Raw genomic sequence first — 11,772 nt, 5'->3', positions numbered from 1 at the left:
AAAACAGAACTGAAGCTCAACAAGATTTAAATCTTTTACACATAGAAGGACTACCAAGAAAGTGAAAGGGGGTTGGAGATGTAATAATAGAGTGCTTGCCTAATATTCAAGGGGACCTGAATGGAAGCAGGGTGGGGGTAGGGCACCCGCAGGTGTGCATGCATACATGTGTGAGTCACAACAGCAATTCCAGGGAGCTGTTTAGTCTCAGATCCCAGGATTAGATCTTGTTGTAACACTGGCCAGGCAACTGTTAAGGATCTCATACCTGAAGCCTATGAGGACCATCACAAACTGTTGCCTCACACTGCTGCCATGCCCTAAGGGAAACTACAGTGCCAGAGAGTGAGAAGGGAGACACCCAGTGTCCTCTCTGGCCTCATGCTGGGATTCTAACTTAGGGCCTCATGCCTGCACAAGTATTCTGACCCATTGAGCCATCTTCCCAGCTTTTTCTTTCTCTCATTCTCCCCCTTGCTCCCTATCTCTTCTGGTTTTGTTTTGGACCATATCTCACTGAGCCCAAGATAGCCTCAAACTTGAGGATCCTCTTGCCCCAGCCACCTACTGCTGTAATTACAGGCATCTGCGACAATGCCAGGCTTCCAGTAATTCCTACATGTAAACAGGTCCCATGTTTGTCCCTCTGCTTTCTCCACTTTGCATTGGAGCCTCAAAGAAGCACAGCTCTCTTATTCTACCTTTAGTACTAACTAGTGCAATACTTTGAAAACAGAGATGACATTAACTCAATGTTTCATAATTCAGTTACAGTTATTTATTTATTTTTTTAAAGATTTATTTATTTCTTATATGTAAGTACACGATAGCTGTCTTTAGACACCCCAGAAGAGGGCATCAGATCTCATAATGGATGGTTGTGAGCCACCATGTGGTTGCTGGGATTTGAACTCAGGACATTAGGAAGAGCAGTCAGTGCTCTTACCCACTGAGCCATCTCGCCAGCCACACAGTCATTTTTTGAGATAGGTTCTCACTCAAGCCCTGGGTGGCCTGGAACTCACTATGTAAAACAGGCTGGCCCTGAACTTGCAGCAGTCTTCCTGACTCTGCCCTTCAAGAGCTGAGACACAGGTATATACATAACAGACACATAACAGTCAAGTATAAGACATTCTTTATAGCCATCATGTGAACAACACATTGCCATCTTCATTTTACAGTTAGGAGACTGAGGTTCAGCGAGGCTTGGAAACTTCTCCAAAGTCATTCAAGTAGCAATCTGAGATAGTGGAGTGGGAGGTGAGATCAGACTTAGAATTCTGCCTCTCAAATCAAAGCTCCTCCCTGTCACCACAGTCATGTGACTACTGCACAGGTACAAGATCACACTGAGCAAATGTCTGGCTCTATTAATTATCTATTTATGAGAGATGGGCAATACTGGGGATGAAGTGGATCCTTGTGCATGCTAAGCAAGTGCTCTACCACTGAGCTCTACCGGTAGCTCTGTCCTATTTATAAAAAGTTTTTTACATTTTTTTTTTCTTTTTTAAGACCGGGTTACACTAAGTTATCCAGCTGGCCTGGAATTCATTCTGTACTCAAGGCAGAACTTCAGCTTATGATCCTCTGTCTCAGCCTTCCAGGGTATGGAGAGCATGGGCCTGAGCCTGCAGCCCTCCTCTTCCATGAATCTTTATAGGTTTCAGCAAACTGCTTAACTTCTGATTCATTGTACAAGGAGGTATGTCTACACAGTTTCTGAATGTCCATAGAGACAGGCTATACAAAGCACTAAGAACAGCATCTGTCTCATGAAAAACCCAAAGTTAGATACAACATTTATTACTGTTCTGAGGCAAACCATTGTTTGGAATACACTGGGTGGTCAGATGAAATGTGTATCACTCTGCAGAGACAGCTAGGTCACACATCATATGCACAGGCAAGTCAAGGTCAGTCTCTTAGCAGTCCTGAGAGGGGATGTGATGGCCTAACACTAAAGTGAAAATACTTTGGCCCAAAAGACTTATAAACTGACCAACTGCCTCAAGTAACTGAAAACCAAGAATTTTCTGGCCACTCCATAACCTGTTGCTGTGGTCTTAATTTTTCTTTTTCAAAAACTGCCAACACCAGGTATGTGGGTGGCACATACCTTTGATCCCACCACTCAGGAGGCAGAACAGGCAGATCTCTCAGTACAAAACCAGCCTTGTCTACATAGTGAGTTCAAAGGCAGCCAGGGCTAAGTAGAGAGACCCTATCTCAAAACTAAACACCCAAAAACTTTGCAATGTTGTATTCAGTGCTGTGTCTTAGGAGCACTATCTAGAAAACATGAGAAGCTACAATTATTTATTTATTTTTTTAGTTTTCATATTTCCTTTTCTCCTGTAACTAGAAGATTTGTAGTGGTAGGCATGTGTGATGGCACATGCCTGTGATCTAGTGCTTGGGAAGTGGAAGCAGCAGGATCAAGAATTCAAGGATAGCCATAAAGGAATTCTCAGTCCTTCAAATGCACGTTCTAATAGGTTTAATGAACTCAGGCTTAGTTTACAGATATGCCTGTCATCATTACTGATGTTTTGGCCTTTTTCTGATCATGCACATTTGAACTTTTCTTCATGTGGCTATATTTTATGGACTGTTGTTCCAGACTTCCAATTCCTTCAAAAAGTATTACTGCCAAAACAAAACAAACAAAAAAGTGGAGGTAATAGTTTTATGAATCTTTTTTTTTCTTCTGTTTGTTTTCTGACTCAAGATAGATGCTTGGCTCATTGTTCTTTTTTGTTTGTTTTTCGAGACAAGGTTTCTCTGTGCAGCCATGGCTGTCCTGGAACTCACTCTGTAGACCAGGCTGGCCTCGAACTCAGAAATCCACCTGCCTCTGCCTCCCAAATGCTGGGATTAAAGGTGTGTGCCACCACTGCCCAGCATGAATCTTGTTAAATAATATTATAGTCAAAATTACAAATCACAAGGCTATCCCTTTAAAAGTATGGACTTCTATGTCATGTATGCTTGATGTATAGTTTTGGATTTTCAATCCTGTTGATGGAACTCACAGTCCTGTGCATGCTAGGTAACCATTCTGTCACTGAGCTACATACCTGGTCCCACACTGTTTAGTTAAGATTCATTTTTAGTTATTGTATCTTTATGTCTAATGACTGTGTGAGTACTGGTGCTCATGGAGTCAGAAGAGGGTATCAGATGCCCTGGGGTATCTGATGTAAGTAAGCATCCTGGTATCTACTTGCACATGGGCATGGTAGGCACTCTGTAAATGATGTAAGTGCTGAGTAGCTGTACCAGCCTGTCTCTATAATGATTTTGGGAGAAAAATAGTCCAGCAGAAGCACCCATTCCGAGTTATAGGAGGAACAATAGATTAGGTGCTGAGGGATCAACCTCAAAGACCCTTTGCTGCTCTGAAATTAAAAAGCTCACTTTTGCCAAGCTTGTTGTCAAATGCCTCCAGTTTCCGTGGGCACCACACACCAATGCACTATTCTTTACTTTTATTTTGAAACAAGTTGTCACTAAATTCTTCAGATTAGCCTTGCCCTTGATGTGTAGCCCGGGTAAGTGTCAGAAACTCATGATCCTCTATCAGAACAGAGTCTGAGAATTGAGCTATGTGAAAATTCTGAGTGCCTGTGAGAAAACTTCAAGAAAACAAGTATCTTGAGACCTCAGTTTCTTCAGAACACAGAATTGTCCTTGGAATGTGTTCCTGTGCTCTTCCCAAGTGTAGCAAATAGAAGTGAGTTTACTTCAGCTGTTGTTATTCATGTGCCTCTATAGAAAAATGTGTTTTTGTGACTTGTGGCTTGTCCTTGTGATTGAACACCTTACTCATGTGATTCTTCTTAATCCTCAAGAGTATAAAGTTTCTGATGTTCTGAGTAAAGCTGGCTATTGCATGTGACTTTAGTCCATCTCACTCTCCCAGACTCATGCCACCAACTAGTGCGATAACCTTCCTAAGATGGGCATGCACCCAGCTTGTATATATTCTCTATGTAGTTAAACACACTCCATTTGTCTGTCTCCTGCCTGTATCACTTTTTTTGTTTTGTTTTTTTTTTTTCAAGACAGAGTTTCTCTGGAACTCACTCTGTATACCAGGCTGGAGTTTCGAACTCAGAAATCCACCTGTCTCTGCCTCCCAAGTGCTGGGATTAAAGGTATGCGCCACCACCGCCTGGCTAAAAAAATTTTTTTAAATAGAGTCTCATGCTGGCTTCAAACTTCCTCTGTACATACCCAAGGATAACTTTGAACTTCTGATCCTCCTGGACTTCCAGAGCTGGGATTACAGACTTGTACTCCCCACTCAGTATGTTCCATTAGGGATCAAACACAAGGCTTCTGGCATGCTAGGCAAACGCACTATCAACTGAGGTGCTCAGCGGGGCGGTGGTGGCGCTCGCTTTTAATCCCAGCACTTGGGAGGCAGAGACAGGCGGATTTCAGAGTTCAAGGCCAGCCTGGTCTACAGAGTGAGTTCCAGTTCAGCCAGGGCTCTACAGAGAAACCCTGTCTCCAAAAAACAAAAAACAAAAACAAACAAACAAAAAAAATAAGGACATGGCCCTGCACCTATGAGATCTGAGCTCAAATCCTCAGCACACACATTAAAAGCCAGACATGGTTATGTGGATCTATAACCCAGCACTGGAGAGCATAGACAGGAAGATCCCTAGAGCTGGAGAGTGTAGCCAGGAGGATCACTGGCCAACCAGCCTAGCTTAAAGGTCACACTTCCGGTGCAGTAAGAAACCCTGTTTCAAGGCAGTCAGACACTTGGCATCCTGTTCTGACTTCCTTATCTACACACATGGGCACACACCATGTGATACTACCCTAAACACACACACGAACTCTTTTGGGGGTGTTTATTTATATATGTGTTTTGCTAGCATGTGTTTATGTGCACCACTCAGTGTCAGAAGAGCTGCATATCCTGGGACTGGATACAGTTGGCCTTAAACTAGGTGTTGGGAACAGAACTTAGGACCTCTGCAAGAGCAACAAGTGCTCTTAACTACTGAGCCATTTCTCCAGTCTGGACATAATGTTTTTAAAAAGCATGTCAGGTGGATTGAGGATTAGGAGTACTTGCTGCTCTTCCAGAAGAGCTGACCCGAGTTCCCATTGCCCACATCAGCTACCTCCCATGGCTGACAACTGCCTATAACCCCAGTTCTACGGGCCCTGAAGCTTTCCCGTGGCTTGAGTACAGACACAGATAAACACACAAATAAAAATAAACCTTTTCTTTTAAAAGACACACCAGGGTTCAATCACTTCTCATAGTTAGAATCACATTAGCTTTCCACTATGATAAAGTCTATAAAACTCACTTCTAGTGTTATTTTCCCTCCCTACATTGTAGCAAGATCAAAACAGAGTTTCTATTCTTGGATTTGCCCCAGTCACAAGGTAGTCTTGGCAAACCACACTGTTCTATCTCTCAGTTTACTGAGGCTGCTTGGGAACTTCAACTGCCAGCCAAATAGAGCCTTTTCCTAACTCCAAAAGCCCCAAGTTATGTGGATGTGGTTTAACAGTAGGCACAAATTACTGCAACTGGATTTCCTATATACCAGTTGAGGGGAGTTGGAAGGAAGACATTTTACTTCTGGGCTGGTAGAAAGGGTGGACTTTACAATGTAGCTAAACTAATCCAATGTTTGTATAACATGTATTTCCAACGAAGATACTTTTTCTGTATTCCTACTACATATGGATACCCCAAACCTCAAATGTTAGTAAAGAAATGTGACTGAACTGGCCTTGGCAAAGTACACTATAAATATATTGCTTCCAGATAGATAATTCTTGTTTGTGCCACCTATGTGGTCCTAAATTCTTCCTGCTTCTGCAATCAGCATCCTCTCCTACAACTGTGTGGTGCTTTTTGGGGCACCTAATCCACCCCACTCCACGATGCCTTCTGACACAATGACTCTGTACTCACACTGATGGAAACGGAAGAAAAGCCCTGGGGATGCAGTCCTGCAGGTTTCAAACGGAGCTGCTGCTAAGCCAAACCTCTCTGCCACTCTCGGTTTGGCTGAGTTCCTCTCTTGGCTCAGGGTTTAGTGATCTGGTATGGTCTAGGAGGCTTAGGACCCAGGGGGCGCCTTTCAGCTGAAAAACACCTCGGCTGCAGCAAGCTAGCTGGGAAGCTCCCAGTTCTAAAGAGAGGCTGTTTACCAGAAGAGCATAACAAGAGCCCGTCTGACTGCAAGGAGACAAAACTGCTGCCAAGGAGACCCCATTTGGACACTGGCTGTTCAGTCACCTGCGAGCCTGAAGAGGCGAGGATGCTGTTGGCTTGGGTACACACATTTCTTCTCAGCAACATGCTTCTGGCAGAAGCTTATGGATCTGGAGGTGAGATTACATTTTTTTTTTTCCTTTCTGCAGCAACTTAAATGAAGCAGAACGGGTAAAGCCCCCAGATTTCCCAAATGTGGCCAGGCTGACAGGGAAGGAAGGTTTTGGCTGCTTTTCTTGTTATCCTACGAAAGCATTCTTCTCTCCTCTCTCTCCTTCCTTGCTTGCCAGAGGCTTGCAGCTCCATCTTTGCCATTAAGAACAAAGACAAGTAGTCACTTTCTCTTTCCCTTTCCTTTTACAAGAGTGGATGGAGCTTGGGAATTCATCTCTTTACTCCCCAGAGTCCTATCCTTTTAAAGTCCGTTTGCTTTAGTGTGGCAGGCGCACAAACCTCCCCTCTCCAGCCTCCTCCTGTGGCTCTCTGCTGAGGGGAGTGGGAGCTGAAGAGATGGGGCAGAGTCCCTCAGCTGGAGCCTCTACTGAATCTTTGGCTTTACTGAATCAAAGGCTTTTGTGGAATTCTCTTGGGAGCGGGTGGTGTCTGTTAAACTAGCAGAAGGTGGCTGTATTCGTGGAGAAGGAAACATCAGTTTATATAACATTGACTTCTCAACACTGGGATGACTTCCATGTCTGACTGCTCAGAACCAAACTCACCATCTCCACAGAAAGACCTTAGCCCAGGCTTTCTGCACCTTCAAAGTGGTCCCAAGTCCGAGAGTAACAACCCTTTGCATTTGTGCAGCGATCTCAAGCTTTAGAGAAAAAAAAGCAAGCAAGCAAGCAAGCTAAGTCTGAATGTTGTTGTCTGTGGACCAAACGCCGCTAGGGGCATGACACGAGCACTCCACTTTCACTCTGAGGTACACAGGGCTTTCTCCCGTGGGGCTAGAGAGCCGCCCTCAGGATCTCTCGGGCGGGTTCCTTTTCCACACAGGCTGCATCTGGGACAACGGCCACCTGTACCGGGAGGACCAGCCCTCGCCCGCGCCGGGTCTCCGCTGCCTCAACTGGCTGGCCGCGCAAGGCAGCCGCGAGTCTCTCGCCGAGCGCAGTGAGTGTCCGCCGGGGAGGCGGGCGGGGTTGGTGGGCGGCGGCCGCGGCCCTTGACGCCTCTTCTCCCCACTTCAGGCCCCGGCAACCACAACTACTGCCGGAACCCGGACCAGGATCCGCGCGGGCCCTGGTGCTACATCAGCAGCGAGACCGGCGTCCCTGAAAAGCGGCCGTGCGAGGATGTGCGTTGCCCAGGTACCCGCCCTGGGACCCGGGCTGGGGGACGGCAGCCCCGGGCGCCGAGCAGCGAAGCCGCGGTTATACCCGCCGCGCACGTGCGGGCGCTCGACGCCCGTCCCGCCCCATTCCACCCCCGCACCGTCCGATTGGTCAGAGCTATCTCCAGGCCGCGGAGCCCAAAGCCCATTGGCCGCCGCCGCCTTCGGAGTGAGCTCATCCTCAGCGAACACTTGTAAACAACGGTGGGAGGCTGCTCGCTTGTTTCGCCAAGCGCCCCACCAGCCTTTCCTGTGTGTAGCTTGTGCTGTGAGCCAGGCACCTTGCTCGCAGTCCCAGGGGAGAAGCTGTGTGAGGGATCTGAGTCACCCACAAGTTTGATCACCTGCCAAAGGCAATGGGTGTGTTCTGATTTGAATTCAAAGCTTTTTTAGACTTCAGAAAACTAAAACAGTTCTCTAGGATTAAATGAGATGGCCAAGGTTAAGCATTTAACACAGGGATTGGCTAGAATCTTGCGCTCAGCGTGGATTGTCTCCTGCTGTGAAGATCTGTGCAGTCTCTGGAGAAACCCTCTGGCACTCCCAGCTAGATCCCTAGGAAGATAGCTAGGACTTGAAGTGGGAGGCAGGAGAGAGGCTCTTAGTGTTTCTTGAGACCATTTCTTCACATTTGCCTTGAAACATCCCAGCCACAGTGCATCCCTTTCAGGCCCGATTTTGCCCCTGGGACAGGGGAGTTGGTTTTTCTTTTTTTCTTTTTTTTTTTCCTCCTTTCTGTTTTTGTGATAGGATCTCACTTTGCAGCCCTGGCTTGCTTGGCTGGTGGGATTCACAGAGATGCTCCTGCCTCTGTACCTTAATTCAGTACACTCCTGGCCTGGGGCAGGGTTTGATATCCGTTTAGGGGAGCATTTTAGGGCGGACCCTTCCTGTAACATCCCCAACAGCCGGGACAGGTTTGGCTGTAGAATGCGCTTAGGGCAGTCCTTGATGAGAGACCACTTCCCAAGCACTACTGCCATCCTTTACCACAGAGTTGGAAGAGAAGTCTGGTACACCAGGTGACAAAGAGGCACAGGTGTTCCCTCCTGCTAACGTCCTGCCAGCCAGAAGCGAGGCAGCAGAGGTGCAGCCAGTGATTGGGATCAGTCAGCGTGTGAGGATGAACTCCAAGGAAAAGAAAGACCTGGGAACTCTGGGTATGGCTGCGTGTATTGGGATTGGTCAGATGATGTCATTTGCTGATTGTTCAGGGTGTGGCTAATGGGACTTGGTGACCTGTCCTTTGCAGGCTATGTGCTGGGCATTACTATGATGGTGATCATCATCGCTATTGGAGTTGGCATCATCTTGGGCTACACTTACAAGAGGTGGGTAGTTTCTCTTCTTGGCTCCCTTGGAATAGGGCTAAGGACGAGATAAAATATCCGCTCAACCTCTTGGCGTCTTTCAAAAGGATGTAAGGGGCTAGAGAGGTGGCTCAGTGGTTAAGAGCACTGACTGGTCTTCCAGAGGTCCTGAGTTCAATTCCTAGCAACCACATGATGGTTCACAACCATCTGTAGTGGGATCCTATGCCCTCTTCTGGTGTGTCTGAAGAAGGAGACAGTGTACTCACACACATAAATAAATAAATCTCAAAAGGAAGTAAGGAATTGAAGGAAGAAAAGCCAGCTCAAGAGTAGAGATTTGGTTTTAATCACTGCTTGGTGGTTTTGGGTCCTCAAAGCAAGGATTTAGATACTGAGGTCTCCCCCCGCCCCCACCAGACAAGGTCTCCATCTGTAACCCTGACTGGCCTTGAAGGAGTGGTCTCCAACTCATGATCCTGCTGCCTCAACCTCTTGAGGTCTTGAGAAAAGGGATTTCTCAGCCCTTATCATCATGCTTTGAAGGAAAAAAGATTCATTTTGTTGAGTTTTAAAATTCTGCTACAAAGATAGGTGTCCTGCTTCATACATACTCTAATCCTAGAACTCAGGAGACTGAGTCAGAAGGTTTACAAGTTTAAAAAGCAAGACATGGCTGGGCGGTGGTGGCGCACGCCTTTAATCCCAGCACTTGGCAGGCAGAGGCAGGCGGATTTCTGAGTTTGAGGCCAGCCTGGTCTACAGAGTGAGTTGTGAGTTCCAGGACAGCCAAGAGCTACACAGAGAAACCCTGTCTTGAAAAACCAAAAAAAAAAAAAAAAAAAAAAGCAAGGCATGATCTTTAATCTCAGCAGGCAGAAGGTGAGTTGCCTTCATTTGTAAGACAGAGTGAGACCATGTGGCAAAACATTCCTCTGTTGGAAAAGATTCCTGGCCCCTGGTCTTAAAGTTTCACGTTGGGGCCTAAATTTCATCAGTGGGGTGTCCTTTAGGGTAGAGAAAAGAAAAATGATTACAGAAGAAAATCCATTTGCCACTCCTTACCAGATATGAAAGTACACGAGACTGCTTGGGAAGCAAGGACAAACTTGCAGGCCCATGGGACAAGTCTGTCATAATCAGTGATGTGTGGTTCTAAGAATCAAAAGCATTGTTACAACACTGAGTGTTCTCGGACAAAATCCGGGTATGAGTTCCCGCCCCAAGGACCAGCGATATTTCTCTGTTAGGAGAAGCCTTCCTGTAAGGGAAGTGGTACAGTGGGCTGCGTTGTCCAGCCATGGAGCCATGTCTGAACCGTGTTGAAGTGCCTCTCAGCCATCGCTTTCTAACCCAGATAGAGGTATTGAGTCAGCCACATTGCAGATGGAAAGGGCAGGCCAGGCATTGCTACAGCAATGGTGTGTTCTCACCTGCTGCTAATGCTATTGCTCCGATGCTTGGCGTGCCTCAGCTTCACTTTCTGTTTGAGACGGGGTCTCATGTAGTTCATGCTGGCCTTGGAATCGTCATATAGCGAAAACATGGCCTCGAACTCTTCGTTGTTGTTGTTTGATGTTGGTGTTTTGTTGCCTTGATTTGATGGAGACGGGGTCTCACCCACTCCGTAACTCTGGCTGCCTTGGATCTCTCTAGACAGACCAGTCTGGCACTGAATTCAGAGATATGCCTGCCCCTGCCTCCTGGTTGCTAGGATTAAAGTGTTAAATCACCAAGCCTGGCTTCTTGAAGTCTGAATCCTGCTTCCTCCTCTGAGAGTTGAAATTACGCTCACAGTCACTCTTATAAACTGCGTTCTTTCCCGTTCTCGGATGAGAAAACTCGAGGCAAGAGAGAATAGGTGCTCTGCCCGTGGTTACACATTCAGAATACGGTGGAACAGGCTGCCGTCTGCGTGGCTAGGCAGGTTGCTTCTTGTTACTAATCTAAAGCATTCCTGTGGGGGAAAAGCTGTGTGTGTGTGTGTGTGTGTGTGTGTGTGTGTGTGTGGCTGCTTAGCTTCGGTGCATGGCACACAGTGAGTGATCCATAAACAGTAGCTGGTGTGCTTGTTTATAGAATGTGAGTATTTGACTACTTCCCTTCTCTGGGCCTCAGTTTATCTGTCAGGTGGGGAGTTAGGGATGAAGACTGCAGTCCTGCGAAGGACACTGGTGCTTTAAATCCCAGCCCTACCATTTGCATGAGCAGGTGATTTTACTTTACGGGTTTCTCTGATTTCCTGTGAGTCAGAGAACAGAGAGGTTCCAGAGTCAGGAGCCATTGACCTGTGGGAGGGAGCATCCTGATCCCCAGACGGAGGCTGTGGTCCTCAGAAGTATCGTTGACTTGCAGGTCCAGGGACAACCACTTGTTCATGTAGAAACTCTTAAGTAAACAGTATAGTTGCTCTGCCTGTACCCGACCCAAACCGTGCTGGACGGAGCCCTGAGACCCTCCCATGTTCCTCGGCCTCTGGACAGCATTTGGCTGCCTTCCACTCTTACGACACTTTCCAGACCTTTAGAAGCTTGAACTAGCTGCTGCCTTTAGTTCCAAGCTCTGCTGGTGCCAGGTGCAAAAGCCAGGCCTTTTTCTTTTAGCTTTCTTTTTCTTTTCTTTTTCTTTTTTGTATTTTCGAGACAGGGTTTCTCTGTATAGCCCTGGCTGTCCTGGAACTCACTCACTCTGTAGACCAGGCTGGCCTCGAACTCAGAAATCCGCCTGCCTCTGCCTCCCAAGTGCTGGGACTAAAGTCGTGAGCCACCACCGCCCTGCTCTCTTTCAGTTTTACTCTTTTAGGCTGTCACAGGGCTGTCACGGGACCTTGAGTGAACTTTCCGGTACACCCCGGGGGGGGGGGG

At 46.9% G+C, this 11,772-nt stretch overlaps 1 protein-coding gene and 1 long non-coding RNA gene across 3 annotated transcripts in view; one reads left to right on the top strand and one right to left on the bottom strand.

The window, feature by feature from the left end:
- The window catches only part of LOC116069768, a 37,796-nt gene extending 31,737 nt beyond the window's left edge, over positions 1–6,059 (bottom strand). For both annotated transcript variants that reach the window (XR_004110134.1, XR_004110136.1), the window contains exon 1: positions 5,960–6,059. This is a non-coding gene — a long non-coding RNA (uncharacterized LOC116069768). The remainder of the gene's footprint in view (positions 1–5,959) is intronic.
- Positions 6,060–6,172: 113 nt separating this feature from the next.
- The window catches only part of Pik3ip1 (phosphoinositide-3-kinase interacting protein 1), a 12,550-nt gene continuing 6,950 nt past the window's right edge, over positions 6,173–11,772 (top strand). The window contains exons 1-5 of the mRNA XM_031340662.1: positions 6,173–6,378; positions 7,262–7,378; positions 7,456–7,575; positions 8,594–8,758; positions 8,851–8,929. Of these exons, the coding sequence (XP_031196522.1) occupies positions 6,309–6,378; positions 7,262–7,378; positions 7,456–7,575; positions 8,594–8,758; positions 8,851–8,929 (551 nt within the window). The 5' untranslated portion in view covers positions 6,173–6,308. The remainder of the gene's footprint in view (positions 6,379–7,261; positions 7,379–7,455; positions 7,576–8,593; positions 8,759–8,850; positions 8,930–11,772) is intronic.

This window comes from Mastomys coucha, unplaced genomic scaffold, assembly GCF_008632895.1.
Source record: "Mastomys coucha isolate ucsf_1 unplaced genomic scaffold, UCSF_Mcou_1 pScaffold22, whole genome shotgun sequence".
Classification (NCBI taxonomy): Eukaryota; Metazoa; Chordata; class Mammalia; order Rodentia; family Muridae; genus Mastomys; species Mastomys coucha.
The sequence above is the reverse complement of the archived record's forward strand: the minus strand, read 5'-3'. Positions and strand labels throughout refer to the sequence as shown.